General features: G+C 49.2%; 2 protein-coding genes and 1 non-coding gene across 3 annotated transcripts in view; 2 read left to right on the top strand and 1 right to left on the bottom strand.

The window, feature by feature from the left end:
- The window catches only part of hlcs (holocarboxylase synthetase (biotin-(proprionyl-CoA-carboxylase (ATP-hydrolysing)) ligase)), a 67,992-nt gene extending 46,575 nt beyond the window's left edge, over window positions 1–21,417 (bottom strand). The window contains exons 1-5 of the mRNA XM_042334618.1: window positions 21,267–21,417; window positions 19,592–19,754; window positions 17,504–18,450; window positions 16,111–16,293; window positions 6,218–6,489 (exon numbers count right to left, since the gene is read on the bottom strand). Of these exons, the coding sequence (XP_042190552.1) occupies window positions 6,218–6,489; window positions 16,111–16,293; window positions 17,504–18,450; window positions 19,592–19,697 (1,508 nt within the window). The 5' untranslated portion in view covers window positions 19,698–19,754; window positions 21,267–21,417. The remainder of the gene's footprint in view (window positions 1–6,217; window positions 6,490–16,110; window positions 16,294–17,503; window positions 18,451–19,591; window positions 19,755–21,266) is intronic.
- trnae-cuc lies at window positions 11,345–11,416 on the top strand. Its single transcript has one exon. It is a non-coding gene; the product is annotated as a tRNA-Glu (tRNA).
- Window positions 21,418–22,981: 1,564 nt separating the features above from the next.
- The window catches only part of ripply3 (ripply transcriptional repressor 3), an 8,922-nt gene continuing 4,791 nt past the window's right edge, over window positions 22,982–27,112 (top strand). The window contains exons 1-3 of the mRNA XM_007884677.2: window positions 22,982–23,099; window positions 24,272–24,356; window positions 25,459–25,532. Of these exons, the coding sequence (XP_007882868.1) occupies window positions 23,008–23,099; window positions 24,272–24,356; window positions 25,459–25,532 (251 nt within the window). The 5' untranslated portion in view covers window positions 22,982–23,007. The remainder of the gene's footprint in view (window positions 23,100–24,271; window positions 24,357–25,458; window positions 25,533–27,112) is intronic.

Genomic DNA, 27,112 nt, shown 5'->3' with positions numbered 1-27,112 from the left:
GGGGTTTAGAGAGTTTCAGGGCGCACGCACGGACCCAGCTGGTGGAATGGAGGAGACGAGGGACAAGCAGAAAGCCAGAGCCAGCTGAGCAGAGGTGGCGGGTGATGAAACGCGGAGAAAGCAGGTCGGAGAGGTAGGGAGGTGCCAAGGCTTGAAGGGTTTTGTAGACGAGCGAGAGGATCTTGAAATCGATCCATTCTGCGGCAGGGAGCCAGTATTATTACCCCCCTGGAAAGCAATCTGCCAGTCAACCAAAAACCGGGTTCCTACTTACTGTTAGGTAAACAGGGGCGTGCGGAGTAAGGAAACTTGCCTAAGGTTTCACCCTGCCCGGGAATCGAACAAAAATGCGATCCTTACTTCCGCGGTTTGCAGTTGCTGCCCTCAAGATCCGCAATTTCATTTCAGGATAAAGCCTTACAGTGTTTTGTGTGGAAGATAATAAATAATCCCTCCAAAACAATAATAAATTGGTCATTTTCAATCCAAGACTGTTTGTGGGGACGCTGCTGTGCGCCATTAGCTGCCGCGTTTCCCCCACAAATATAGGGTCAATTCACTTTAAAGTCTATTCTGTGAAGCGCTTTGAGACGTCGAGAAGACGTGAAAAGCACTATATCAAATGCAAGGATTATTATTATTATTATTATTATTATTATATAAGATCATCTACCTCAATGTGTTACATTTATTATATTTAACAATATAGCACCACGTCACCTTCCCGAAAGATCTCAAAAGGATTTTACTGTGATGTGCAGTGACTATTCGTAGGCAACCACGGCGGCCAATTTGCACACAGTGACATCCCCGCCAGCAGCCATGCAGTAAAAATAATGCCATTGGGGACAGCTCCCCAATCCCTCAGTGAGCTCTTTTTCATTGCAGCTAATTATGGAGTCCTGTGGTGTCGTGGTTACAGCAACTACCGGGCAAAAGGTTTTGTTACTTCCACGTGCCTCGGTTTACCTAGCAGTAAGTAGGAACCCAGTTGTTACGTCAATTGGCAGATCGCGCTCCGCGGGTAATAATCCCTCCAGAAAATAATTTGGTCACTCAATCCACAACTGTTTGTGGGGACGCTGCTGTGCGCAAATTAGCTGCCGCGTTTCACCCCAAAAAATTTACAGTCAATCCACTTTACAGTATATTCTGTGAAGCTCTTTGAGACGTCTCGAAGACGTGATAAGGCACTGAATCAAATGCAGAATTACTATTATTGCAATTGTAGTGCTCCCGAGCGTGATTTGGCTGAGAATAGATCACTCCACACAGAGCAGGAATCATTGCATGTCTCAGTCTTCTGGACTTCTGAATGTATAAGCTCACTGAGCCATCAGAGAGCAGGGTCTATAACCTGTGACCAAGGTGATTTTATACCCCAAGCTCATGTACCTTGGGGAGGCTGGGGAAGAGGGGCAGACTGTTATCAACCTCATAAAGTCTAGGCTGACATTAGAACACGATGCTACATCGTCGGAGGTGCCGTCCTTCAGATGGAACGTGAGACCGAGTTCCTGTCTGCCTGTTTGGTTGGACGTTGAAGGTCCTGTGGCACAACTGGAAAAGAGAAAGTGACTTTCCCTCTCCCCGTGTCCTGACCAACAACGCCCCAAGTGGGCGTCTTGTGACGTGTCGCCGTGTGCAAAGTGGCTGACTCGAACTCCCACAAAATACCCCGTCACTATACTTCCCGGTAAATTCCGTGAAGCTCTTCGAGCCATCTCGGGCGACGTGGCGAGGCGCTCGATCGAAACGCGAGGCCCGTTATTTTCCGTCCCCTTCCGAAACCGGAACCTCGCGATCAGCACCTTCTCCCCAGCTCCGCCCCCCCCCCCCCACTCACCCCCCACATCCCCACCACCCAATACGATCTTGAGAGGGGGAGGGGGGGGGGGCCATCACTTTCAATCCGATTTCCAAAAAAAACCGCGGAGCAACAAGTTCAGGAACAATTTTTCAGAGCATTATGACAGACATAATGACTTCCACCTGTTCTTGAACCCAACTTGCTGACTGGCATCTCGCCTGCACAAGTGGAAAGGTAGACAAAGGCCTCTGTCGGGCTCTGCTGTTGTACTGCTGCGAGATCCACTGAGGCATTAAATTAGTTCCACCCCACTAACCACCCTCCCCGTGCTTTGGCTCTCTCCGACCAAAGGTTTGTCACTGCTATTATTACAGCAGGGCTATGAACACACACTTAAATCAGTCCTGGCATTCCAAAATTTCAGCCCGCCCGCCCGCCCTTCCCCTCCCCACCACTGTCCCCCTCGTCTGCTGTTTATGTCTGTTCGGGACTTTTCATGCCACTCCGTTTGCTTTGATTTTGCAAAAGAATCTTTTTTTAAAAAAAACAATCACTTCTATGCGATTCTTGCGAAAATATATATCTTTCTCCTCTCTCCCCCCTCCCTCTTCCGACTCCCAACCTACAGTAACGTTAAGGAATTTTTTTTTTTTTGAATGAGGATAAATTATCCAAGTTCTCGTTTGTGGTTTACGTTAACTCCAAGGTAACTCCGTTATATAAACACTTTATATTGCTCGCATATGGAGCCTGGGCAGCTTTTTCTCCTTGAGTTTCTAACCTGGTCCCTCCAAGTCCTTGAAGCAGGTGTTACTCTTCCTACTCCTGCCTGACCCTCAGTGTGAATCCCGACCCTTCCTCGTTCACCCCTTTCTGTGTCAAGAAGCAGAGAATTTGCCATGAAAGTGCACTGTTAGCCAGAACAACAATTTAATAATCCCAAACCTTGCATTTGATATAGCGCTTATTACGTCGTTGAGACGTCTCAAAGCGCTTCACAAAATATATTGTAAAGTGAGTTGACTGGGGGCGAAACACGGCAGCCAATTACACACAGCAGTGTCTCACAAACAGTTGTGGATTGAGTGGCCTTTTTTTTCTTTGGAGGGACTATTACCACAGAAAGCGATCTGCCAATCGACTAACAATCGGGTTCCTACTTACTGCTCCGTAAATTGAGGCGTGTGGTGTAAGGAAACTTGCTTAACGTTTCGCCCGGCTCGGGAATCAACCAGGCTCCTCTCGCTTGCGTGCTGATTGCTGTAACCGCTACTCTATGGGACTACACCATCAATTTATATTAATACAATATGTATAATATACTAATGTACATGACATTAATACGTCTTTCAAACGTCTCAAAACATTTCAGAAAGCTGACTGGGAGCCTCAGCTGGGGAGAGGAGGGGAGAGGGGAGGAAAGGTAACCAAAAGCAGGTTCGGAAAGATATAACGACAATATTATTAAAAATTGGTATAGCGCCTTATCGCGTCAGAAGGATGTCTGAAAATGCTTCACAGGATTTATTGTGAAATGGCGTGACTGTGAGTACGTAGGCAAACGCGGCAGGACAGTTGCCCACATCAACGTGGCCGGGACTCTGGCAGAAACCGCCTTCCCTTTTCCAATAGCGCCGCGGGATTTTCAACATCCACCTGAACAGGCAGGCGGGACCTCGGCTTAACATCTCATCCGAAGGACGGTCTTGAGATCAGGAGGGAATAGGTGAGGCGAGGGACTCCGGGAAGGAGTTCCGGAGAGCAGGAGGTAGCATGGCTGAAATGGTAAGAGATATGAAAACTCTGTGGAACACTCTTCCTCTCTCCCTCCGCCTTGTGACCTCCTTCCCCATTTCAGGTACGCGACTGAAGACCTTCCTCCTCGACCGTGCCTAGGGTCTATTCCCCCAGCTCAGCGTCGTGCTCCATCGCTGTCGAGCGCGCCGGGGACGCTACCCTGCACGAAGGGGCGCTACGTTGAAATGCAAGTTGCTGTTTTTGAAAGGAAAAGGGTACTTGGAAGTGAATCTCTCTCAAAACCTCTTGCGTTATTATGACAAGCGCTAAAGAACACATCTGCACTGCAGCGAACAGAGTCTAAAACAAGACAGGTCGGCCAATTACATTGCTAATAGCTTGAAACTGAACGGTGTCCAGGTTAATTGTATTTTTTCCTCCCGATTAATGATCAGCAGGCACACGTTGGGGGGTGGGGGGCGGCGGGTGTTGGTGGAGAGGAAGGGGAAAAGCGCAGAAGAGGAGCATTCTTCTGGCACTTGCTGTACTCGGTGTAGGAACCTTATTTTCATTAATTCAGCATTGTTATTGGAAATTCTACACCCCGGAGCAAAAGAGGAGCAGTAACGGCTGTGTCAGGCCCGGCTCAGTCAGCAGCCTCTTTAATAATAATAATAATCCTTGCATTTGATATAGCGCTTTTCACGTCGGGAGGACGTCCCAAAGTGCTTCACAGAACACACTGTGAAGTGAATTGACTATATTTGTGGGCGAACGCAGCAGCCAAATGCGCACAGCAATGTCCCACAAACAGTCGTGGATTGAAGTGACCCAATTATTATTGTTTTTTTTTTGAGGGATTATTATTAGGCTCTGTGTGGAGTAAGGAAACTTGCCCAAGGTTTCGCCCTCTGCCTGGAATTGAACTCAGGTCTCTCACTTGCAAAGCGAGTGCTCTAACCACTGAGCTACAGGACTCCACAACGTCCTTTGCTTGTGAGGTTGTGGATTTGAGTCCCACATCGGGACCTGAACTCGCACAGTCTAAGCTGACGCTCCAATGCAGCGCTGGTGGTGGGATGTTGCATTCTCGGAGAAGCTGTCCTTCGAATGAGACGTTAAACCGAGGTCCCATCTGCCTGTTTGGGTAGAAGTTAAACATCCCGTGGTGCTATTCAATAAGATTTTTTCTCTCTCTCCTGGTCTCCCAAAATAGAAAAAAAATTGTTCGTTCGTTTCATGGCTCTTTATGGGACGTTGCTGTGTGCAATTGTGCTCACGCGTTTGCCTACAGATACACAGTCACTTCATCTCACAGTAAATCCTGTGAAACGCTTTGAGACATCCTTCCGACGTGATAAAGCGCTATATCAAGTACAAGGATTAAGCCCCACAGTGGGACTTGGAATTCATATAGTCAAAGATGATACTCGAATGCAGTCTGGGGGTGGGGGGGGAATGCTGCAATGGCCCTCGGATGAGATGTCAAACCGAGGTCCCGTCTGCCTGTTCAGGTGGACGTTAAAGATCCCGCGGTGCTATTAAAAAAAGAGAAGGGAGCTCCTCTCTCTCTCCTGGTGTCCTGGCCAATAATCCCCGAGTAAAATTGGCCTGTGGCTATTCGTGGGACACTGCTGTGGTGGGTGCTGGGTGCAAACTGGCTGCTACATCTGCTAATAAAATAACACGTTACAGTATATCCCGCAAAGCGTTTTGGGATGTCCTCCTGATGTGAAAGGCGCTGTACCAAATGCAAGGATTATTAATTATCGTTATTATCATTACTATTATCATTATGACCTACACCACCTTCAGTGTGAAAACAAAACAGCTTCCGTTTTGCCGGCATTAGGGTCCAACCTGGTCTGGTCCACAGCACGTGACCAAGTCTTGGAAAAACAAACCGCATACAAATCATCTGCAACCTCCAGCACAATGCACTTTCTCGCAAATGCCCCTAATTTTTTTCTCTCTCTCACCCCCACCCTCCCCACCAGGCTCCCCCATCAACCTCTCACTCACCTGCAAACGAAAGCAAAAAAAAAGGAATCTTGCACCTGTGTATAACATATAACTACAAACACAATAACCCAATAAATTATTTGCCAATCACAGCTTTTTTTTAAAAAAAATCTTCTTTCTCTACCAACCACCCCCCCACACCGCCCCCAACCCCCAACATACGCTCCAAGATAACTTTACATCTAAAGCTCACATGCAAACACTGTGCTTTGGGTACAAAGTCCTTCGGATGAGACGTTAAACCGAGGTCCCGTTCTCCTGTTCAGGCGGATGTTAAAGATCCCGAGGCGCTATTTGAAAAGAGAAGAGAGTTTCTCTCTCCCGCCGTCCTATCCCCCAGATGAAAATGGTCACTCCATTCTAAGGCTGTTTGTGGGATATTACGGTTGTGCAATTCTGCTGCCGTGTTTGCCTACAAATACACAATCGCTCCATTTCATGTAAATCCCCTGAAGCACTTTTGAGGCGTCCTTCCACTGTGATAAGGCGCTGACCGAAACGCAAGGATTATGATTGTAATTATAAAGCAAAGGAGAGACTTGGCGATGTGCATTTCTTCATGATTGCACCCCCCCACCCCTTCACTAAAGCCAAAGCTGTAGCCCGTCCTCCAACGATGAGCCATACCCTTACAAAAGCTCTCCTTACCCTCCGAACAGATCCATCGTGGTTGCGACCACCTCAGTGAACAGCACCACCCGTCCCAGCAGCCGTGTTCCCAGGTTTTCCCAGTAGACTTGAGGATCGAAGCCCTCCGACCGGAAGCCTTGTGTGTCTGTGAGCACGGGTAACAGGCTGGGAGTCACCTCCATTCCGAGCTCCTGGGTTTCAGTCACTTTCAACGATACCTTTTCCGACCTCAGCACATGTTGAACATCCAGTCTGTCCCGTAGCCATTTCAGGAATAAAAGTTTGATGTCCTGCGGAGGGGCAAAAAAACAAATGTCCCAAAATTTCAATTGATTAGGTCTGAAAACGTAACTGCGTTCAGTTTTGGGCATCGCATTGCAGGAAAGATATATTGGCCCTAAAACGAGTACAGTGCAGGTTCACCAGAGTGTTACCAGGGCTCAAAGGGTTAAATTACGAGGACAGGTTGCATAAACTTGGCCTCTATTCCCTTAAGTTTAGAAGGTTGATGGGTGATCTGATTGAGGCGTTTAAAGTGATAAAGAGATTCGATGAGGTAGCTGCAGAGAAACTATTTCCTCTGGTGGGGGAATCCAGAACAAGAGTAGGGCATTGCCTTAAAATTAGAGCCGGGCCATTTCGGAGTGAAATCAGTGAAGCATTTTTTCACACAAAGGCTAGTGGAAATCGGGAACTCTCTCCCACAAAAGGCTGTGGATGTTGGATCCATTCAAATTTTCAAGACTGAGGTGGACAGATGTTTGTTAGGTCCCATGTTACGATCCCATGTTACGATCCCATGTTACGATCCAGAGATGGTGTTGCATTTTTTTGATGCATCGTTTTATCACTTCATCAAAGTGTCTCAATGCAACTTCACAGGATTTTACTATATTTTGTAGGAGAACACGGCAGCTCATTTGCAAAGAGCAAAAACCCAGCAAGGGCATGGAGTGAATGGGCAAATTTATTGGCCAGGACATCAGGAGAAGCTCCCTTCTCTTAGGAGTTCAAAATCCTCGTCCTCGCTGTTCAAGGCCCCCCGTGGCCTTGCTCCTGCCTATCTGTGACCTGCTAATCCCATATCAACCTGTCCACTCACTCCACTCGGCCTGTTCCACATCCCTTGCCAGGCCCACCCCACCATCGGAAGTCGGACCTTCAGCTTCTCTGCCCCCTTCTTTTGGAACTCCATCCCACAATCTCGCCATCTCGCTCCTACCCGCACATTCGGCCACCCTCTTACTCTTACCCTCCATCCCACCGATTCTGCTTGGGCCCAAATCCCTGACTGTCCAGCGCCTTGGGACGTCCTCCCGACATGAAAGGTGCTATACAAATGTAATTTGTTGTTGCTTGTTGTTTAACATCCACCTGAACAGGCAGAAAGGGCCTCAGCTTAATGTCTCATCCTAAGGACGGCACCTCCGACAATGTAACGCTCCCCCAGTGCTGCCGTGAGCGTCAGCCTAAACCTTGGGGCAAACCCGCAACCTTATATCTCACTGGCGATAATGTTTCCAACGGAGCCAGGCTGACGAGGTGTCTCATTTGGAGAAAAAAAATATAGCCTTGAACTGCATGGGCCGAATGGCCCTATTTTTTGTACTCTCACATTCTGCAAATCTTTTTAGATCTCATCCGAGCTCCTGTCCGTGCCTGTTCAGGTGGCCGTTAAAGATCCCATGGCGCTAATCGAAAAGGGAAGGGAGTTTTGCCAAAATAAATCCCCCGAGTGCCCTAGTCAACAATCCCCCCAACTAAAAACAAAATTGGTTACTCACTTCACAGCTATTTGCAGTGTGTTATGTGTGTGTTTGCCTGTAAACTACCGTCACTACACTTAAAACATAAATACTGTGAAGCGCTTTAAGATGTCCTACAAACAGGAAAGGTGCTATTAAGGTGGAAAGGTGCTATCAAAGCATTATTGTAAGTATTTATGATAGAATTGAATAGTATCAGATCACTTTACCATATAGATCCAGAAAGAAGTTAAAAGTACAGCTGCAGACAATTCACAGTTATATGCACAATGGAGTAATTCCCAGGGTTAGGGAGGGTAATATCAGTCAGGGTTTCCTGCTCCTGGTCCCTATTCAGCACCTTCTGCTGGTAATGAGAGTGTGTGGCAGCCGGGTGAGGAGAGAGGTCAGGTTTGCGTGTCGAGTGACTTGCCAACACTCACTGGCAAAATTCAACGCATCAACAGTGGCCATTTTGGGGCAGATGAAGGCAAGAGTACAAGAGGACAATCTAAATGACTAAACTGATAAATTAATAAACTTAGTAAACAACTGTTTGTGGGACGTAGCCGTGCGCAACCAGCTGCCGCATTTCGCCCACAAAAATACACGGTCAATCCGCTTTACAATGTATTCTGTGAAGCACTTACGAGTCGTCTCAAAAACGTGATAAGGCGCTATATCAAATGCAAGGATTACTAATAACTTGCTGAAGGGCGAGTAAAAACAGTGCCAAGGCACATGTAAACTAGATGTAAATTCTAGGAGATCGTCTAGGAGGAGGGAGGGCTGAGTCGGGGATTGAACGACTGCAGAGCTCACTTTATTACCAGGATCGCTGTAAAGCCTGGCCTACTCACTCTCCATTGATGGGTGAGGTGTGAAGCAAATAAATAATAACAATAATAATAATAATAATCCTTGCATTTGATTCAGCGCCTTATCACATCTTCGAGACGTCTCAAAGCGCTTCACAGAGCCTACTGTACAGTGAATTGACTGTGTATTTTGTGGGCGAAACACGTCAGCCAATTTCGCACAGCAAGTCCCACAAACAGTCGTGGATTGAGTGGCCAAATTATTATTTAATTTTTTTTTGGAAGGATTATTACCTCCGGATAAGCGATTCCCCCAATCCAACTAATAACCGGGCTCCGACTTACTGCTGGACAAACAGAAGCGTGTGGAGTAAGGAAACTTGCCTAACGTCTCACCTGCCTGGGAATCAAACCCAAGGCCTCTCGCTTGCGAGGCGAGTGCTCTAACCACTAAGCTACAGGACTACACAACTTAATAAAAGACACTTGAGGTGCTTCGAACTCAATTAACAGGAGGACAGCTTGACCTGCGCGCCGAGACACGCCTGAGCCAAAAGCACCAGATCAAGTTGACCCCGAATTTCCGAGGCAAGACGAAACACTGAGCAGACTATTTTTGCAGCTCCCACACTTACGCCGAATGATCTGGAAGCAATCTTACCAGCAGCCTGCACTCATCAGTAAGATGTTTATTGTGACAAAGCGGCCAAGGTCCAAGGTTAAATGTCACCTTCAAACTGCTGGCATACCCGAACGAATGAATAGGTTTTTTTTTTTTGCATTTGAGAACAGTGCCTTTTTTTGTGCTGAAGAGATCCTTATTAAAAATGTTGGGAGTACCAAAAATATCTCGCGGCTTTTTTTGTGTGTTTTTTACTGTAAGCTTTTGCTTCTTCCTAAAAGCCAAATTAACAGAACTGTTCGCTAAGGGCTACCCTCACGCCGACTCCAAGCCGAAGATCCGTCCTTCGGATGAGACGTTAAACTCAGGTTCCCGCCTGTGCCCTGTTCGGGAGGACGTTAAAGATCCAACGGAGCTACTCGATAAGAGAAGGGACGTTCTCTCTCCCGGTGTTCCGGCTGGTGGCTCCCCGCTCCATGACTGTTTGTGGGCTGCTCGACTGGCTGCCACATTCGCTTGCAAAAAAATGCACAGTCATTTCACTTTACAGGGGTTATCTGTGAAGTGCTTTGAGATGTGGATGTGATAATGTTCGGTGTCAAATGCGGTCGTTACAATAATAGATGTCGTCAAGTGATATGGAGCCTATAACATTAGAAGCATCTCAAAGAGCTTCGCGGGCAACCGTTCTCAGGGTGTACTGCATCCCTGGACACATGCAAAAGCGTATAGGGAAAGGTCTCTAGTAAAGTGGCAGAACAGGCTCGAGGGGCTGAATGGCCTACTCCTGTTCCTATGCTCCCACAAACAGGCCTGAGGCAAATGACCAATTGATGCGGAGGAGTGTTAGCCAGAACTGGGAGAAACTCCCTTCTCTTCTTCGACATCTCTAACGTCCACCTGAATGGCAGATCACGAGGGTCAAACTCTGAAACGCAACCCTGGCGTCTGACAGGGTAATTGATCTTTACGCCACTCGTCATAATAAAAATTAGTCACCACTTATGAAGGCTTCATACCCCTCGCGCTAAAGAAAATAACTTAAGGAAATACCATTTTGTAATTACTTAAAACTCTAATTTTTGCGTTCAAGCTCAGACCTATTGCCCACAATTAGCATTCCTGCCGACACAACTCAAGGTTATACTTTGAGCTATATTATACTTGGCCATTTTAGTCTGTACAATACTGAACTTTTATATGTACAGTATATCTATATATATAAACACACACACAGTGATGGTTTTGAATGCACAATACATACTGAATCTTCAATGCAAAAGTGTGCGACAATTTGCCAACAAAAATAATAACTATTTTATATAATAATGATATATTATATCATTATGTATTTTGTGGACAAAACGTGGCAGACAATTGCGCACAGCAGTGTCCCACGTACAGTCGTCAATTGAGTGACCTTTATTGGGGGGGGGGGGGGAATTATTACCCCCGAAAGCGATCCGCCAATCGACTAACAACCGGGTTCCTTCTCACTGCAAGGAAACCAAAGGTGTTGGAAGTAAAGATACTTGCCTAAGTTGGGAATCAAAACCGGGTCCTCTCGCTTGCGACTAACCACTAACCACTATGCTACAGGACTCCGTTTAGTGCCTTTCACAAACGTCTCAAAGCGTTATAATGGGATATACGTAAAGTGCAGTGACTGTGTATTTTGTAGGCAAACACGGCAGGCAATTTGCGCACAGAGACATCCCCACAACAGCCATGAAGTGAACGAGCAATTTTATTTGGCCAGAGCGCCAAGAGAAACTGCCTTCTTTTTTTTGCCTCGCGCCACAGGATCTTTAATGATTTTAAATTTAAATGAAATTTAAATTAAATTTAATGAAATGTCTCGTGAGTGCTGAATTATCAGAGGTGCGCGTCCATCGACTTTTGGGCTAGAGAAAAGATCTCTTTTTTGTGCCCATTTTAGAGTTCCTTAGAATATTTGTGGAGTCCTGTAGCTCAGTGGTTAGAGCACTCGCCTCTCAAGCGAGAGACCTGGGTTTGATTCCCAGCAGGGTGAAACCTTGGGCAAGTTTCCTTACTCCACACACCTAATAATAATCCCACAAGAAAAACAAAAAATAATAAATTGGTCACTTCAATCCACGACTGTTTGTGGGGACGCTGCTGTGCGCAATTGGCTGCCGCGTTTCGCCCACAAATATACAGTCAATTCACTCTACAGTAAATTCTGTGAAACGCTTTGAGACGTCTAGAAGGCGTGAAAAGCGCTCTATCAAATGTAAGGATTATTATTATTTAACTTCCACCTGAACAGGTAGACTGGACCTTGGTTTCACATTTATTAATAATCATTATCATTACTGTATTATTATTATTATGAATCAATGAGTTAAAGCACACTCAGGTACACATTAACAGCTCATTGCCTGTAGACACGTAGCCCACTTTGCCTTCAACACAACAGGGAAAAGGGCTTTCACTTCGTTTCTAGCTATGCAGTGCCTCTTTGTGGAGAAGAAAATACAAACAGTCTGAACAGTAAGAATAAAAACCCTGGTATCCAACAGCTGGAAGGTGCATTAAAAAAATCCTTGCCTTCGACAGAAGAAAAAACTCGCATATCGTATCTTTATAAATCGTACAATTGCCTTAAGTCGTACATTTACCTGAGTCCCATTCAATTTCCTATCAAAACCACTTAGATTTCTTTGCACAACTTGTATTAATCACCTCCTAACTCGTAACACCGATCCCCTACCCTCCATTACTCCCGCGCTTACCGGCTGCTTCGAATCGCGGGAAACGTAGTCTTGATCCATCGACGCACGCGCAAAAAGAACTTACTCTTGCACGATTCAACGCAGTAATAATAAATAATAATAATCCTTGCATTTGATATAATAATAATACTAATCCTTCCATTTGATATAATAATAATAATAATCCTTCCATTTGATATAATAATAAGGAAACTTGCCCAAGGTTTCGCCCTGCCGGGAATCAAACCCAAGTCTCTCGCTTGCAAAGCGAGTGCTCTAAACAGTGAGCTACTGGACTCCACTTAGCGCAGTAAGTGCACAAGCGGTGGCAGGTGAAGACACATTGACCGGTTTTGTATACCCAATTTACTGGCTGCATTGAATTACGCAGGCGCAGTAGAGATTGATTAAATCAGATTTTATACGACTTATACAGTTTGCCTGCAAATTGAACTTCACGTAAATCTTATTAAAATGTTATTGTCCCGACTGATATGACTTGTGTTAGTTCTACTGTAGCACCCAGAAACACGCGACTCAGGAGAGACAAGAGTACTACCCACTGAGCCAGGCTGAAGCCTGCAGCTGAAATAGTCCAACAATCCTAATTAGTTTTTTTACAAAAACGGATTTTAAATGTTGCTTTTGTGATTCAATGCAAAAAAAGAAGCCACAAAGAAAACAACACATATCTGATGGCAATTTGTATCAACCCCAACCGCAATAATAATAATTCTTGTGTTTGATACAGCGCCTTTCATCCTGGAAGGACGTCTCAAAATGCTTCGCAGGATATACTGAATTTTTGATAGACTGTGAATTTTTGCAGGCAAAGGTGTCAGCCAATATGTGTACAGCAATGTCCCACAAACAGCCATAAAGTATTATTTATTATTATTATTCATACAAAACATCTCAGAGCAATTCACAGGATTTTTACTGCGAAATATATTTTGTAGTGAATGCTGGAAGGGCATTTGCGAAAATGTATTTGATATAGCGTCTTATCAAGTCGTTGAGACAACAACAACTTGCACTTATATAGCGCCCTCCGCGCAGGGTAGAGTCTCAGAGACGTCTCAAAGCGCTTCACAGAATATATTCAAAGTGAATTGACTGTGTATACTATGGGCGAAACACGGCAGCCAATTGCGCACAGCAGCGTCCCACAAACAGTCGTGGAATGAGTGACCAAATTATTATTATTGTTTTTGTGGGGGGAGGGGGGGGGGGGGATTATTACTCTGGAAAGTGATCTGCCAATCGACTAACAACCAGGTTCCCAGTTACTGCTAGGTCAACAGAGGCGTGTGGAGTAAGGAAAATTGCCGAAGGTTTTGCTCTGCCCGGGAATCAAACCCGGAACCTCTCGCTCGCGAGGCGAGCACACTCTCCGATAAGCTGCAGGACTCCACGATTTACATTCATTGTGAATATTTTCTTACATTTTGTGCCTCTTTGGACCACATTTTGCTCATATTATTTAATTAGGTTAGATTCCTACCTAAAGCAGGCCGCAACATAGCGTAGAGCACATCACTAGGCTTATCACTAGGCTTATGATCTTAAATTGGTAAAAATCAGTATTTGTCAGGTTTTTCAATTTTCTCCAAATTGAGGAACAAAAGGTCTCGATGTTACTCTTTTTTAAAACTGATTCAAACTACAAAAATGTCTGATTTCTGGGTCGCAGGGTCTTATGATCCAGATCTCGACCATTTCCCCCCCCAAAAAAGCAAAGAGCAATGATAAAATAGACGTCAGCAAGTTTCCTTACTCCACAGGCCTCAGTTTACCCAGCAGTAAGTAGGAACCCAGTTGTTAGTCGATTGGCGGCTCGCTTTCCGGTGTAATAATCCCTTAAAAAAACATAGGTCGTTCAATCCATGACTGTTTGTGGGACGCTGTTGTGCGCAATTGGCTGCTGCGTTTCGTCCACAAAAATACACAGTCGATCTGCTTCACCGTTTATTCTGTGAAGGGCTTTGAGACGTCGCAACGACGTGAGAGGGCGCTGTGTCAAAGGCCAGGATTATCACCATTACTATTATTATTATTATTGTTGTTAAAACTAACTTCAGAAAACTCCCTGACCCTGTGCACGAAAACAACAACAACAACAACAACAAGATTCCATTTTTAAAGCGCCTTTCACGTCAGGAGGACGTCCCAAGGCGCTGACCAGCAGTGGGAAATGGTCATGACCCGAGCAGGGGGGGAAATGGTCAGGGTGAGGGGAGGGAAGGGAGGGAGCGAGGAGGGGGGAAATGGTCAGGGTGAGGGAAGGGAGGGAGCAGGAGGGGGGAAATGGTCAGGGTGAGGGGAGGGAAGGGAGGGAGCGAGGAGGGGAAGAGAGTCGAGAGGGGAGCTGAAGGCACGGTCAAAGAGAAAGGTTTTGAGACCGGCCTTGAAGGAGGAAAGGGAGGAAGCGGCGAAGGCACTGGGGGATGGAGTTCCAGAGCCTGGGGGCTGAGAGGCTGAAGGCCCGACCACCGATGGTAGGGCGGTTGGGGCGGGGGACGTGGAGCAGACCGGAGCCAGAGGAACGGAGGGTACGGGCAGGTAGGTAGGGGGATAGTAGGTTGGAGAGGTAGGAGGGAGCAAGGCCGTGAATGGCCTTGTAGGTGAGGATGAGGATCTTGAAATCAATCCTCTGGGGGATGGGGAGCCAGTGGAGGCGAGCGAGGGTGGGAGTGATGTGGTCCCGAAGCCTGGTGCGGGACAGTACACGAGCTGCAGAGTTCTGAATGACCTGCAGCTTGTGGAGGGAGGTGGCGGGAAGGCCGGCGAGGAGAGAGTTCCCATAGTCCAGCCTTGAGGTGACAAAGGCGTGAACCAGGGTTTCAGCAGCGTGAGGGGTGAGGTAGTGCCGTAGTCTGGCGATGTTCCGGAGGTGATGGAAGGCGGTGCCAGTTGTGGTGCGGATGTGAGGGAGAAAGGACAGCTCAGGGTCGAACAAAACGCCGAGGTTCCTGACTGGCTTTGAGAGGTGGAGAGTGCAGCCTTGGATGCTGATGGTGTCAGCGCCTGAGGTGCGGAGGCGCTGACGTGAGCCAATCAGGAGGGCCTCGGTTTTTCGCACGTTGAGCTGAAGAAAGTTGTCTCTCGTCCAGGACTCGATGTCGGACAGGCAGCTGTCAGGACATCGGTGGTCGTGGAGTTGAGAGTAGAGGAGGAAAGGTAGAGTTGGGTGTCATCCGCATACATGTGGAAGTTAACTCCATGTCTGCGGATGATGTCACCGAGGGGGAGCATATAGAGGGTGAAGAGGAGGGGACCGAGGACAGAGCCCTGAGGGACACCACATGAGACAGTACGGGGGGTGGAGGAGAAGCCATTCGTTGAGACAAAGTGAAGACGGTGAGAAAGGTACGACCTAAACCATTCAAGGACAGTGCCTTGAAGGTTGAGGTGGGAGGACAAGCGGTGGAGTAGGACAGCGTGGTCGACCGTATCGAATGCTGCCGATAGGTCGAGGAGGACGAGGAGACAGAGGGAGCCCTGGTCACAGATGGTCAGGATATCATTGGTGACCTTGACCAGGGCAGTTTCTGTGCTATGGGCAGCACGGAAACCTGACTGAAGGGGTTCGAAAAGAGAATGGGTGGAAAGGAAAGAGCGCAGTTGGGAGGCGACAACTCTTTCCAAGACCTTGGAGAGAAAGGGGAGGTTGGAGATGGGCCGGTAGCTTGATAGCTGCGACGCATCAAGGGAGGGTTTTTTCAGGGTGGGCGTGATGATGGCAGTTTTTAATGGAATGGGGACAGAGCCAGAGGAGAGGGACAGGTTGATGATGTCAGTGATATGTGGGGCAAGAAAGTGGAGCTGGGAGATAAGGAGTGGAGTGGGGATGGGGTCAAGGGAGCAGGTGGTTGGTTTTAGGGATAGGATGAGTTCAGTGACAGAGGGTGGGGAAACGGGTACGAAGGTGTGTAGGGGAGGATGGGTAGAACAGAAAATCAAACCCACTTAAAACGAAGCACGACTGTACCTTGCAGGAGATCAGCAGGTTTGCGGGCGTTAGCTTGGGGGTTTCAGTGCATTCACAGCTGAGCTGCAGGAAGGTAAGGATTTCCCTCAGCACCTGGTATCGCAGTGCATTGCTCAGCTTGAGGGTCTGGAAGTCCTCCTGGGCCTGGATCTCCTCCCCATCTGGAGCCGTTTCCAGGTGAACCTGGAGAAAGGAAACATCAGTCGACGGACGAGTCAAGTCACTGAAATCGCTCCCTGGGCTTTCGATAAGGTGCACGACAACAACCACAACAACAAGTTACAGTCGTAAAGCGCCTTTCACGTCGGGAGGACGTCCTAAGGCGCTGGGCAGACGCCGATGATGCTTCCCCTTGATGGCGAATGCAAAGCTAGCAGGTATAATTGTAATAGAATTTGATATCGCGCCTTATCACGTCGACGAGACGTCTCAAAGCGCTTCACAGAATATGCTGAATTGCCTGTGTATTTTGTGGGGGAAACACAGCAGCCAATTTCGCACAGCAACGTCCCACAAACAGTCGTGGGTTGAGTAGCCAAATTATTATCTAATTTTTTTTTGAAAGGATTATTACCCCCGGATAAGCGATCCGCCAAGCAACTAATAAGCGGGCTCCTACGTATACTTACTGCTGGACAAACGGAAGCGTGTGGAGTAAGGAAACTTGCCTAATATTTCACCTGCTCGGGAATCAAGCCCAAGTCCCTCTCGCTTGCGAGGCAAGTATTCTAACCACTAAGCTACAGGACTACACACAGCCAAATGCCCACAGCAGTGTCCCACAACACAGTCGTGGCTGGAGAGTGATCAAATGATTTTTTCTGACCAATATACTGCAAGACTCCAATACAAGTTACGCTTACACAGCCCCATATAGTCCCCCTTTCGCATCAGAGGGACAACTTCAAAGTGTTCGAAATAGCCGGCAGCAGACCTAATAGGGAGCTTTGGAAGAACTCAACTCATGCAGAAGGTGGTGAGAGTGTGGAACAACCGACAACCACAACAAAACTGCATTTACGCAGGGCCTTTGGCATCGGGAGGACGTCCCAAGGCACTGGACGGTGAAGGAGGGGTTTGTACCTGAGCTGAGGATTGGAGTCGGGGGAGGGCGGAGGGCAAGGGAGCCGGAGGAGGGAAGATGGCACGGGCGTGGTTGAAGAGGGAGGTCTTGAGAAGGGCTTGGAAGGAGGCAAGGGAGGGGCGAGAAACGAGAGAGAGAGAGAGAGGAGACTTATTTCTTAAAAGTTAGCGTCGGGTTTCCATGCGGGTCAGTGAGAGAGCGAGCGAGAGAGAGAGAGAGACCCGAACGACCCCCCCCACCACCCCACCAAAAAAAAATTATAAAATATATAAGAGAAAAGGGATACACACACGCGTGCGTCTCTCTCACCTGACAGAGCACGGCTTCCCCTCCGTTGTCTCCGTGTGGCAGGCGAACGACGACGGGGTCCCGGCGGGGATTCTCCAGGCTCGCCCACGGCTGGGCGCCTCCCGAGTCGTCGTCGTCGCCCCCCGCCTCTGCCCCCGCCGTGGCCCGGTCAAGTGAGAACACGCGACGGCTGGCCAGGGCGTGGAGCGACAGGCTGGGGCCCCCCTGAGACCCGGTGAACCGCAGCCCCAGGACCCGCTCCTCCGGCCGGCCCCTGGCGCTCAGCCTCGCACCACCGAACGTGAAGCCCGAGCACAGCCCCAGCACCTTGCCCCCCCGCGACAGGTAGCTCATGAAGCGCGCGTGCGCCCGGGGGGCCGGGGGCCGCTCGCAGGCCACCACCAGCAGCAGCGAGTTCTCCGGCCAGGGCTCCGTCGCCACGTGCTCCTCCAGCAGCCGGTAGATCACGTAGCGTTCGGAGTCGATGAGGTCGGTCAGGAGCGACTGGACTCGGCGAAACTTGGCCGCGTTCCCTCTGCCGCCGTCGTCCTCGCCGTCGGGCCCCAGGTACACCAGCACGTTGGGAGGTGCCCGCCGGCCCCCGCCCTCGCTCCGTCGTTGCCCGGCCCCGGCCGGACCCTCCTCTCCCCGCTCCGGCCCGGCGCTCGGCGGGTTCTCCGCCGAGGCGCACCTCACCGACTCGATGGTGCTGCTCTCCAGCCCCAGGCACTCAGAGCAGCTCGCGAGGTGGAGCCCGTGGGCGTGAGACTCAAAACGCTCCTCCTCTTGCGGCCGGTGAGACTCTCGGCCCCGCTCCTCGCCGGTCTCCCCCCCGGCCTCGCCCTCGCCCCCGGGGGCCGGCTCGGACACAGAGGTCCTGCTGGGGCAGCTCCCGCGCGCAGGCTCGTTCCTTCCTCTCTCACTCGGCTCCGAGGGTTCGTTCCCAAGCGGTCCCTTGAGCTGGACGGCTGAGAGACAGCGACAGAACACTTAATAAACACACACTCGCGCGCACACACAAACCAGCGCCCTGCAGCTAAACCGTTCCCGACCAGAGATCCCCTCCGGGTGTTAGCTGGGGAATATTTTGCTTTCGAGGCTACTTAAACGTCCAACAAAAGGAGCTGGACACGCACACCCTAACCACCCAGTAGCTTAAGACCTGCCCAGTTCTCTAATACACACACACGCACACGGACACACAAACACACACACACAGTCACAACACAAGCCCACGCGTGTGCATGCACTCATGGTTAACAGGAGCTGAGTTGGAGGGTTCCCTGACACCTCCCCCCACCCCACCCACCACCCCACTGGTCTGGGTTCCCAAGTCCTGCCGATGAGCCAGGCTGGGGCTGTGCTGGCACCAGCGGCGAGTGCCCTGGAAGACTGCGGACCCCTCCTGGCTCAGGAATCGGACGACCGAGACCGTCACAGAGCCGGGGAACTCTCTTTTAGACATTCTGTGGCCAAACATGTCACCTCGGAGCCAGCTCAGCCGGCAGGAGACCGGACACAGAGAGCAGAGATTCTCCCCACGCGACTCAGGTTAATCCTGCAAGTCTCCCCCAATGGGGCGGGGAGGAGCGTAGCTCAAACGATCGGACCGGGGAACCGGCTGAGTGAAATTACGGATGCTGTCCACGTAAACAGGTGACATGAATCATCAAGAAACTTATATCTCAGCGCAGGAAACCAATACAATCTATTCCCCTCACCCAATCGCAGTCTCTCCTTCCCCCCCTTTAGAGTATCATCCCCCTGTCCTGAAAGGGGTGAATATATATTATAATAATAATAATAACAACAACAAAAACAATCTTTGCATTTGATACAGCGCCCTATCACCACGTCATTGTGACGTCTCAAAGCGCTTCACAGAATGTACTGCAAAGTGGATCGAATCACATCGTTGTGGAGCTTACTCCCCTCTGCCCCAACTTGTGCGAATGCTCTGGCTCCCCGCCCCCACTCCCCGCTCGCCCCCCCCCACACCCCCACGCCCCCAACCCACCACCCACCCCCCCACCCCCCTCCACCGGAATATAAACGAGAACGACATGAGCAAAAGTCAAGCCAAGCGAAAAAATAAGGGGAGACGCTTACAGACTATTTTTGCTGGCACCATCCCATCGTCCATCTCCAGCCTGTTCTCCATGAAGGCGATGCCGAGATTGCTGAAGTCCTCCACGCTGGCTTCAGCCATTAACATGTAGGGGTTCCCGGGTGAGCGAGCCAACGGCACGCACAGGTCCGAGTACTTTAATACCTTTCCAGAAAAACACCGCAGTCGTCTCGCAATCGGTTAGAACCAAGAGAATCTTTACGGCACGGAACGAGGCCATTCCGGTCCTTCGTGCCTGTGGAAGAACTTCCCGACTAGAACCCACTCTCCCGTCCTTTCCCCATACCGTTGCAATTTTTTTTTTTCCCTTTTCAAGTACCTATCTGATTCCCTTTTGAAAGTTACAATGGAATCTGTTTCCACCGGCCTTTCGGGCAGTGCCTTCCAGACCGTAACAGCTCTCTGCGTAAAAAAAAAAAGTCCTCCTCATCTCCCCCTCTGGTTCTTTGGCCGATTACCTTAAATCTGTGTCCCCTGGTTACTGACCCACCCGCCAGCGGAAACAGTTTCTCCCTATTTACTCTATCAAAATACAATGACACAAAATTCCTCGAGGGGCGAGGGGTGAGGGGAAACCTTCACCACATTCAACCCAACCTGGCTCAGTCTCGCCTCCGATTCAGAAGGACATGGGCTCGAGCCCCATGTCGTGGCTTGGAACAGGCTGATGTTCCAGTGCAGGGCTGGGGCGAGTGCTGCAATGTCGGAGGATCAGACGTTAAAGATTCCCACTGAACTAGGTGAAAAGAGAAGGTTTTCGCCCCGGCTTGGGCGCCCGGTTGGGCCGAGCAGGTCCAAATCGCTTGCGGATCGCGTGCTAATAAATAACGATAATCCTTGCGTTTAGTAGAACCCCTCATCACGTCGTCGAGTCATCGCGAAGGCGCTTTGCGAGGTACACTGTAAAATGAGGTGACTGTGCATTTTGTGGGCGAAACACAGCAGCTAATCGCGGGCAGCAGTGTCCCACAAACAGTCGTGGATTGAAGTGACCGATTTTATTGTCGGCCAGGACACCGGGAGAGAGAGAGAGAGAGAGAGGGAGAAACTCCCCTTTTCTTTTCGGACGATGCCATGGGATCTTTAACATGCACCTGAACCAGCAGACGGGGCTTCAGTTTAACGTCTCATCCGGAGGGCGGCACCTCCGATAGTGCAACACATCCCCCCCCCCCCCCCGGAGCTGCATTGCAGTGTCAGCTTAAGACTGTGCGATTCCGAGCCCCCACGCGGAGGCTTTGAACCCACAACCTTCTGACTCGGAGGCGAGAGTCAGGCTGACACTCCCAACAGTTTGGGAGTAACCTACAGCGTGTTGGTTAGACCGAGAGGACCTGGGTTCGATTCCCCGGGCGAAACCTTAGGCCAGTTTCCTTGCTCCGCGCACACGCCGCTGTTTACCCAGCAGTAAGTAGGAACCCGGTTGTTATAGTCAATTGGCGGATCGCTTTCCAAGGGGTAATGATCCCTCCAAAAAATACAAACAAACAGAATAATAATAATTGGGTCACTCAAGCCACGACTGTGTGTGGGACACTGCTGTGCGCAATCGCCCGCAAAAGTATACTCTGTGAAGTGCTTGGAGACGTCTCGACGACGTGATGAGGCGTGGCCAGGAATATCAGTATAATTCCTATTACAACGGGCGCAAATTACCTTTTCGGAGCGAGGCACGGAGCGGGAGTCATCCTTCTGCGAGGTTGCTTCAATCACAAAGACCACTTGCGGCCCACGTCTGGAGGCGGGAGGCTGGAGAAACGGCGACCAGCGGCTCAGGTCGTCGTAGAGCTGAAACGGCGGCACCGAAAGGAGAGAAGGAACGAGCGGACAAGTGAGCGGACGGAGCCAGCCAATAATAATAATAATAATAATAATCCTTGCATTTTGATATAGCGCTTTTCACGTCGGGAGGACGTCCCAAAGCGCTTCACAGAACACAGTGTAAAGTGAATTGACTGTATATTCGTGGGCGAACGCGGCAGCCAATTGCGCACAGCAATGTCCCACAAACAGTCGTGGATTGAAAATGACCAATTTATTATTGTTTTTGGTTTTGGAGGGATTATTATTAGGCTCTGTGTGGAGTAAGGAAACTTGCCCAAGGTTTCGCCCTCTACCTGGAATTGAACTCGGGTCTCTCACTTGCGAAGCGAGTGCTCTAATCACTGAGCTACAGGACTCCACAGCGAAGTCAAGTCACAGCGAAGAGAGAGCCACACAGATCCGCTCGCAGAGATGTTCGGCCCGTTCCTCTGCGGCAGCGTCAAAGGCTCCTCTAAACCATCCATCCTAATCCCAATCCCCGGCTCTCTCTTTCTCTTACCCTCTCTCTCTGCCTCTCCGCCCCCATCCTTTGGAACTCCATTCCAGTCCCTCCGCCTCGCCCCACCCCCCCTCCCCCTCCCTCGCCTCCTTCAAGGTCCGTCTCAAGACCCTACTCTTCGACCGCGCCTCGGGTCACCATCCTACCCCCCCACCCTCCCCGCCCCTCCACCCAGTCCGGATCCCAAACCCTCCAGCTCGGGTCCAAACTGTCCGGGGCCTTGGGACGTCCTCCTGACGTGAAAGGCAGGCGCTGTACAAATGTAATTTGTTCTTGTTGTTGTTGTTGCATTAATTGTCGAGCCTCAGTCCGTAGCGCTCTCGCTTCTGGGTCAGAAGATTGCGGGTTCAAGCCCCGCGTCAGGACCTTTGAGCTCATCCCCTCGGCTGAAGGTGGTGGTGGTGCTGGAGGAGGAGGAGGAGGAGGAGGAGGAGGAAGGGGCATTGCATTGTCGGAGATGTCGTCCTTCGGGTGAGACGTTAAACCGAGGACCCGTCCGTCTGTTCAAGCGTCCGTTAAAGACCCCACAGCCCTATCCGAAAAGGGAAAGTTTCTCTCTCTGAAAACTGGTCACTGTTTGCAGGGACTTTGCTGTGGGTATCGGGAAAGGGGTGGAGGGGCGGGCGGGTGGTGGGCAACAAGGCACTGCTCTCCCTTGCCGACAAAGCACACAGTCACTACGTTTCACGGAAAACCGTAAACCGGGCGAAACCTTCGCTCGAATCCCTTCCCGGCTTCGCTGTAACTGATAAGAGATTCCGTCCCGGACTGACTATCTCTAACCCTCGTACCAGCGAAGTGCAGAAGGATCGCTGAGAAAGCGCATTCAGAAACGAGGGTTCAGAGACGTTTCGATGCAGGCGGCGGGAAAGTCGCGCCTATTCATTTCTAACCCCCGCCTCCCCACCTCTGCTCTCTCCTCCTCCTCCCTCTCTCCTCTCCTCTCCTCTCCTCCCTCCCCCTCTTTCTCCTCCTTGAAGAGGCTCGGTAAGAAGTGAGATGATGCCACTCGCAGTGATCCTGGGGGAGAGCGAGAGAGAGAGAGAGAGAGAGAGAGTGTGTGTGGTGTGAGCCATGGAGTCTGGTGTGGGAACGACACTGGCACTTCGCTGTCAGTGCTGCAGAGATACCAGAGGAGAGCTGCCTAACCCAGCCCAGGCTCAGCGGTAGGCAACTAACTCACTGACTAGCTAACCAGCTAACTAACTCACTGACTAGCCAACCAGCTAACTAACTGACTGACTGACTAGCTAACCAGCTAACTGACTGACTAGCCAACCAGCTAACTAACTGACTGACTGACTAGCTAACCAGCTAACTGACTGACTAGCTAACCAGCTAACTGACTGACTAGCTAACCAGCTAACTGACTGACTAGCTAACCAGCTAACTGACTGACTGACTAGCTAACCAGCTAACTGACTGACTGACTGACTAGCTAACCAGCTAACTGACTGACTGACTGACTAGCTAACCAGCTAACTGACTGACTAGCTAACCAGCTAACTGACTGACTGACTAGCTAACCAGCTAACTGACTGACTAGCTAACCAGCTAACTGACTGACTGACTAGCTAACCAGCTAACTAACTGACTGACAAGCTAACCAGCTAACTGACTGACTGACTGACTGACTGACTAGCTAACCAGCTAACTGACTGACTGACCAAAAAAAACAACTAATGACTAACTAACTGACTTCACGATGAAAGCAGAAAATCTACTTTAATCTTAACTGCGAATCTTCCTTAATACTTGAGTTAAATGAATTCGATGAACCCGAGTGCTTAACTGGAGCGGAATGAATGAACTTGTGATTTGTTTATGTATATATATATATGTACATATATGTACATATAGACATATGAATGTGAAAACTAAACATTGTACGAATCGGATATTTTTATGTATTATTACTCTCTCTCTCTCTCCCCCACGTCCCAGTGTTTTGAAATTAGCAGCAACTAATTTGTTATATCAAGTGCTGTGTGTTACAGCGTCTGTCCGTCTGCCTCGAATAAATACTTATCCCAGAGCTGGTGTGATGAGAGAGCGGGGGGGGGGTGGGGTCACCTTAAGTATTCCGAGACCCCGTCCGGCGTAAAGGGCGCTACATAAATGCAAGTTGTTGTTGTTGGTAATTGGTAAACCCGTTAATTTACCCCCTTTTTTTCACTCCCCCCACTTACCAAAAAAAGGAGAAAACACTCTCTCCTCTCGATGGTGTCGTTTTCTTTCTTTCCCACCAAAGCCATCACCGAATGTGGTCGACGTTCCCTTGTTCACGAAGCGGTGGGTGAATTCTAACTGTTGTTTTGTTTGGTTTTGTTTTGTCCAGCCCTCCGGTGCTGTGGAGGCCCTGGGACTTACCGATCAGAGTCCCGGTAAAGCAGAGAGACCAGAGATCAGACAGAGACAGAGAGGTGGGTAAGAGTTTGCACAGTAACCAAAGGGTCCTCTTCATATGAACACGACTGTGAGATTTGCTGAGGCAAGTCAGTAACAGCGCTGCTGACATTTATTCCAATGATTAGCCTTCCTACAGATCTAGAGGTGATCTGTACAGTTATCTGCCTTCAGTACGGTGTACATTGTTGGAAGTAGGGAGCTCTCTGTGTGTGTAATAATGGTGTGTGTGTGTATTAATGGTATGTGTGTGTATTAATGATGCGTGTGTGTGTACTGAAAGTTGCCTATGCGCATTAAAAGGTGTGTTTGTGTGAGTGTGTGGTATTAAACGGTGTGTATGTGCATTAAACTGTGTGTATATCAAATGGTGTGTGAAAGTTGCCTGTGTGCATTAAAAGGTATGTCTATGTGTGCACGTGTATTGTGCATGTATGAAAGCGTGTGTGTGTGTGAAAGGGTTGCGTGCATCTATCGCCCCCCGATCGACTCAATTAATGCTCTTGGATGAAATCATTTAAGTGTCATAATGCTTAATTTTTTTTTAGAAACAATACATATACGTCAGAAATCTTTGTTTGCAAAAGTTCACCCGCAAAATACACAGGCAATCCACTTCACAGGATATCCTGTGAAGCACTTTGAGACGTCCGAATGAGGACTTTGAACTCACGGTCCGCACTCTGATGATGGATTGTCAGAGACGCTCTCTCTTTCGAACGAGTCATTAAAACCGAGGTCCCATCTGTGCCTGTTTAGGGGGAACGTTAGAGATCTCGTAGCGCTAGCGATTAGCCAGTCTCCTGGCCAACAATCTCCCCCCCTCAGATGAAATCTGTCACTCACCTGCAACGTGGGATATTTCTATAAGTGCGCGTTGTTACTGTGTGCAAATTGGCTGCTGCGTTCACCTTCGAAAACACGCAGCCCGGCGAAGCATTTTGAGACATGCTGCCGACGTGAAAGGTGACATATACGGATTATATTGCTGTTACGTCTTCTACCGAAGCGCTCCGAGTCGTTGCTTCGCGTGTGGGGAGGGGGGTGCTATATAAATGCAAATTGTTGATGTCAAAGGTCCCTTTGTCCGAACGTCTTCTGTCTTTTGTCCCCCCGCAGCTCAGCTGTGAGCCTGGCGAGCCCAGCAGGAGCGCTCTCCCTGGTAGGCTTTTGGGCTTCCAGCACCCGGTCAGGTGAGTTGAGAGCCCACCCTCTTCCTGGCTGGCTATCGCCTTCAATCTTGTATCACGCGTGTCAGTTCGGCTCAGCGGGCAGCGCTCTCGGTCAGAAAGGTTGTGGGTTCAAGCCCCCACTTCGGGACTCGGAATCACGCAGCCTAAGCTGACCACTCCATCGAAGCGCTGTGTTGTCGGAGATGGCACCGTCCTTCTTATGAGTCGCCAAACCGAGGCCCCCCTCTGTTCGGGTGGATATTAAAGACCCCGCCGCGAGATTCAAAAAGACAAACGGGGGTTTTTCTCTCTCTCCCGGTGTCCTGGCCAACAATTCCCCCAAATAAAATTGGTCACTCACTCCGTGACTGTTTGTGGGACATTTGTCTGTCCACGTTTTACCCGCAAAATTCAGTCACTCCGCTTTGCAGTACATCAGGTTGATTCCCAAACTTCAGCCCGGTCCGCTCCTTTGGAAACAATTGACAGTGTGTGTCAGGGAAACCGCAACCTCCTGGCTCCCTCACCTCTGAGCCGGGGGGTTGTGGTCTCAAGCCCCATCTCAGACATCGCGCATTCTCAGTTGCCACTGCGATGCCGGGGAAGCTTGGCATCATCAGAGACATCTTCAAACCACAGTTCCGCGGACCTTAAAGATCCCATTTTTGGCTGTTCGAAAAGAGAAGGGAGTTTCTCTCTCCCGATGTCCTGCCCGACAATCCCCCAAATAAACTGATCATTCACTTCAGGGCTGTTGGTGGGACTTTGCTGTGTGCAAATTGGCTGCCATGTTCGCTAGCAAAAGACACTTAAACGTGGACCTCATCTTCCTTCAGTTTCGATCCATTTGTTCCACGCACTATTTAAAGGATACTTATTTGAATCCGTAAAAAAAAACGTTTTAATATTTTTTCTTATAAGCTTTTCAGTCTATTGTAACCAGTTTGATTCTCGGTGCAGGGTGAAACTTTAGGCAGGTTTCCTTACTCCGCACGCCTCTGTTTACCTAGCAGTAAGTAGGAGCCGGTTGTTAGTCGATTGGCAGACCGCTTTCCAGGGGTAATAATCCCTTCGAAAAAAATAATAATGAATAATTTGGTCACTTAATCCACTGTGCTGCCGCATTTCACCCACAAAATATACAGTCACTGCACTTTACAGTATATTCTGTGAAGCGCTTTGAGGCGTCTCAACAACGTGATACGGCGCTGTATCAAATGCAAGGATTATTATTATTATTAAAAATCGTGTGAAGCGGTTTGAGATGACCTCCCCGATGCGAAAGGCACCGTAATCAAATGTCGGGGATTATTTTTTAAATGAATTGTAATGATTCTCAATCCACAACACTAGAGTATTACATAAAACCTTTATTCTCTGCTCCCAGCAATCCAGTACTCCCTTCCCGGAGTCCTTTTATACTTCCTGCTTCTATTTCATTGGTTCCCAGTTAATTGTCTATTTACTAAAGATATTCAACATCACATAATAATGTTGCAGTTGATGCATTTGACATGTCGCCTTATCACGTCTTCAAGACGTCTCAAAGTGTTTCACAGGATATACTGTAAAGTGAATTGACTGCATATCTTGTGGGCGAA

Source organism: Callorhinchus milii, unplaced genomic scaffold (genome assembly GCF_018977255.1).
Source record: "Callorhinchus milii isolate IMCB2004 unplaced genomic scaffold, IMCB_Cmil_1.0 Scaffold4, whole genome shotgun sequence".
Lineage (NCBI taxonomy): Eukaryota > Metazoa > Chordata > Chondrichthyes > Chimaeriformes > Callorhinchidae > Callorhinchus > Callorhinchus milii.
This window is presented reverse-complemented; position numbering and strand designations above follow the sequence as displayed.